Genomic DNA, 4,763 nt, shown 5'->3' with positions numbered 1-4,763 from the left:
CGCTGACAATCTCTCCGACCTTCTGGTGGGCTGCCGGAGCAAGAGATGATCAAAAAGACAGAGAAATAGAGAGAGATGGTGACAGAGAGGGAGATATCAGTTGTACCTTTGTGGGATTATCTTCTTCTGGTCTAACTGGTGACTCTTACAAATGTCACAATGATTAAAACGGAGAATTCAAAGTGAGGCTATGTGAAAATGTTATCAATGATTAATATCTTACCTTTTGCTATTATAACCTCTGTTTTGAGAAATAGATTAATTTTGACCAGACTGAAACTGAGCTGAGTAGATTTATGTTGTCTCAAAGCTCCATTCAAATAAATTTAGTTTATGCTCAACATTTGTGCAAATGACTCACTCTCAATTACAACCACATCCAATTATAGCACAATATCTATAAAACTGACTGAATTATACCCATTTTTATGTTTTCTAAGTTGGACTGGCTACAGTGGCCATCTTAAATTGAATTGGCTCAAAAAGTTGGTTTGTTGTAAATGTAAATCCATTGATAACTTCCTGAAAAAAAAATCACTAAAATCAATCCTGTGGTTCATGAGATATTTTAGTAATACACTTTGATCTATTTCTCCAAACTGAGGTTCTTCCAAAACCTGTCTACAACAGGTAAGATCTTAATTTTTCACAACTTTTCCACCTCAAAATATCTGAACTACCACTGTAACCTGTCTTGTGATTTCTCACTCAAATGCATACACTGCAAATACAAGCCCCAAAAAAAAAAAAAAAATGCACAGCATGTTAACCAAAGCATGCACACCTAACACACAGCAAACACTTTGAACATTTACCTCTTGTTTTGTGACTTTGGGGGCTTCCTTGCCCTCAGCACTCTCGGGAGACTGTAGGAAACAAAGCAGCAACACTGAAAACATTTCTCTCTCTTTTATTCCCCCAAAATATCTTTAACAAAAATGCAGAAATTATAGAGTCACTTAGATATTAGCTTATCCTAGACTGATCTATTGGTATTATAAAAGGCAATGCAAATATAAAAGCAAAAGGGGGAAGAAAAAAAAACACCCTGCAAACCAAAACTTTGAGGGGTAATATGTGATTTAGAAATGTTCATGTCACAGTGAGAGACGTWTGATGGACTGTCTGCAGCTTGTGTTTCAGTCATTGTTACAGCAAGTTTACTCGTGTATCAAATACATGACTGGAAAGTCAATTGTGATCCATTTTCTTTTATCAACACACCATTATGTAGAGAAAGACAGCTGTCAAATGAAAGGAAAAATGAATTACATAGACCACCAGAAAAGCTTCATAGCAATACATTTTCATCTTGATCAAAGTACTCAGCGATATGTGATGATTCAACTGCCATTCTAGAAGAACCTTCAGTTTTATTTACTTTACAACAATCATACATTCAAGGAGAAATCTTACTTTTTTTCTAGCAGATGTCATTTCTCTCACCGTGCTGCATCAAAATTGAAAAGCCAATTACGTTACCAATCAAATCAAATAAAAATAAACTATTTTGCCTGGTATCCCCCTTGACTGGTGCTGACAGACTACACTATGATTCTCAGATGTCATGTATTTGTCCTCTCTAAAACTGGCAGGGAAACTATAAATGTTTGGTGTGTTTTCCTCATGTAATGGCCTGTGCTGTCTACTAGGGGTGAAACAATACATTGATGTATTGCTGAAATGATTAATGATTCAATTATGTTAAGGCAAAACAAAAACATTGATCCATGTCATCATCATATGCTTGATGTGATTAGATATCATGTGCCCATCTAACACAATCATTTTTGATTGATTGCAGACTTGTGAATTGAATTTAAATCGCATCATGACAAACTTTTAATATTGAGAAACATTGTATCATCATCCAAACAAATTGTGATAAAGTTGGTGATTTACACCTACTGTTTACTACTACTGGCCTGTTTACATTCACTTGACTTGACCCTACCAGCGCAGGTTCAGCATCTTTACATTGAGTGGTCCCACCCACTTTCTGTTCCGTTCTTAGAACCAATTAGAAAAAGACCCCAAAAACACACTTTATTCAAACCTTCATGTCTCTTGGATGAAGGACACAATGTTAGAAACACTCAGTGTTCTAAACTCAGCATCCATGAAGGGGTCCTCAAGAATTATTAGGTTTTGACTGTTCAGAGCCAGGCAGTGGCCCAAGTAGTCCAAAGAGGTCTTTAATTGCCACAGACCACTGTCATGGAGTCCCATTCCCATTTTGTGGCTGTTGAGCAGATTGTGCCCAGTAAGGACTCCAACCAGTGTACTTAAAGTCGTTCTTGTCAGGGCGATGACAGCTTCCCCAAACCTAAGATTTGGGTCATTTATTCCCAGTTGCCTGTCTACAGTTCGTCAGTTCCCTCCAGCAAACTGAGTGTTGACGTCTAATCCAGGGCTGCAGGGCAGTTGTACAGACTTTTGTTGAGATACCRACAACAGGCTCTGGTCCTTTGAAGTGAGSCTGACTGCCAGCTTTTAAAGGTAGTCAGCTCGTTACCACAAATGCCAGTATGTCCCGGTATCCATTTAACAGTAACAATGTTATCTCTCCCCAGTTRGTTGACTACTTTGGCACATTCCCAAGTCAGTAATGATGTTAAGTGTGTCCGAGCTCTAATTGYACCTTGGCTATGTTAGTACCAATATTTCCTCCTGTGTACACTGAAGGTCTTTGAGATGCCACACACTGGCAGACTCACTGCATATTGAGATAGAGCTGCAAAACCACCCAGTGGKTATGTATACTCTCTCTCACTATGGTTGTGAAAAATCAACACCCCTGCACCTACTGACCGCTTCAGAAGGGATCTGTCTGTCAAACAGTAAAAATAATTGGGAGATATGTCCACAATAGAGAGGTTACCCCAGACAGACCTGTCTTTAATCTCTGTCTTAAAACTTGGCTCAAAATTGTACTTTTTGACCATTCTGTCTCCAGGTCATGCAGTTCTTGGAACAGCAACAACTGCCCAGTTCTAGATTCTAGWGCGCTGAGAGTCAGATTTTTCCACCTATCAGCCTGGCATAGCCTTACYGCACTGGATGTGGCCTCCCCTAAGATATGTAAATCTAGTGGAGCCAGGGTAKGTGTTGTTCTGATGGAACCTGTGATGCTCAGACAGGCCCAACTTGAACTCAAACCCACCACACTAAAGCAGCATAGCATTGCATGGGACGGACTTTGGCCATGTAGACCCATCTGATAACCTTTGGAGTAGCACCCCAACGACTACCTGCAATTCTACGGCACTGGTGTAGGCACATTGCTGCCTTCTTACACTTTACCTCTTTTCCAGTTAAGCTTTCTGTCTAGACAGACAAAAATGTAATCAAATCTGACAAARTGTTTTGTCCCTGCAGAGACCTTCTATAAGTATGACCAAGTCATCTGTATACCCTTGTGTATGGATCCATTCAACTCATTTAGTAGGCTGTCGACAACCAGGAGCCAACACAGGGGTGAGATTACTCCTCCCTGTGGACATCCCCATCTGAGGTTAACTGTTATTGAACAGTTCCCCAGAGCTGAAGCTGCTTTCCTTGTTTGAAACATGAAAACGAGTCAATTTGTAGTTGTCTCATCCATGCCTTTGCTGACAAATGCTCCCTCTCGCCCCGCAATAAATCGTGTCCTGTATTAATTTGTTCTGTATGTTCATAATGTCCAATAGACCTGTCCCTCTCATACATGCCAACACCTAAAAAGCCCCTCCTCTCCTCCCCTGACTCCACTCCTCTTCGTGTCTGCTTTCACAATGACACATGCTGCTCGCAGATCACCCGCCTTTAAAAAACCTCCACAACACTCCATATTCCACCAACCACAAAGTGAAAACATTTACAGAAGTCCACAAGTGACTAGGAAGAGGAACGTTTTTGGCTGCAGCATCAAATGATTACAAATGACAAATTGTAAAATGTGTTGGTGAGTATGTTTTTTTCTTTTACCCCAAAAACTTCATGATAAACAAAATAATTTAGTTACACTAGAGAATCCCTTCATTCATTTAGAGTGGGAGATCTGATRAGAATCAGTGTAGAGGGCCCAAGTCCGGATGAATTTAATGTTAGGGGGAGTATGGAAAGCTGGTTAAGCCAAGGCCAAATTCAGAAGGTCAAATTACAGGAGCTGGCCATCTTAGGGACATGTCAAGTCAAATAGACATTTAAGGCTGGTTAATACTTTGAGTTGCACATCTTGTTTCCCATGGACGGACAAAAAATAATTGTATAACTTCCATAATTATCATAATTTATCCATAAATTATCATAATTAATTTATGGCCTGCCACATCCGAGCRCTTTCAGCACAAAGAAGCACGCCCATGAACTTCAGACCAATCACACATTACCGTCGTAGCGGGAGGCGGTTAAATGGTTCGGCCGGCGGGTTGTACCAAAAGGAGCGGCCGAGTYGACACTGAGAACACCGGTGACGTAATTTTCGTCATGAAACCGCGACAATCCATGCTGACTTCAGCAGTTTGGAGGGAGTGTGAATTTGGCTTAATTTTTGTGCTGGTGCAACTAAGAAAAAATGTTAGGCACACAGGTGTAACCAGTGCAAACAGTAGCCCTAAAATGAAATAATCAAATGGACTCAATTTACAGGCAGTGCACTGCGAAGGAAAAAGGTGTCCTCCCAACATTTTTGGAAACAGTGGCAGAAAATGTTGTAGTGCTGTACCAAACGATTATTTTCTAATCGATTAATCTAACGATTATTTTTTAGATTAATCGATTAG

At 40.1% G+C, this 4,763-nt stretch overlaps 1 protein-coding gene across 2 annotated transcripts in view; it reads right to left on the bottom strand.

Annotated features, from left to right (window-relative positions):
- LOC106530953 (high mobility group nucleosome-binding domain-containing protein 3) overlaps nt 1-4,763 on the bottom strand; it is a gene marked incomplete at its 3' end in the record, with an annotated part of 17,248 nt that continues 12,485 nt past the window's right edge. For both annotated transcript variants that reach the window (XM_014026689.1, XM_014026690.1), the window contains 2 exon segments: nt 1-30; nt 816-866. In XM_014026689.1, the coding sequence (XP_013882143.1) occupies nt 1-30; nt 816-866 (81 nt within the window).

Source organism: Austrofundulus limnaeus, unplaced genomic scaffold (genome assembly GCF_001266775.1).
Source record: "Austrofundulus limnaeus strain Quisiro unplaced genomic scaffold, Austrofundulus_limnaeus-1.0 Scaffold581, whole genome shotgun sequence".
NCBI classification, from domain to species: Eukaryota; Metazoa; Chordata; class Actinopteri; order Cyprinodontiformes; family Rivulidae; genus Austrofundulus; species Austrofundulus limnaeus.
The sequence above is the reverse complement of the archived record's forward strand: the minus strand, read 5'-3'. Positions and strand labels throughout refer to the sequence as shown.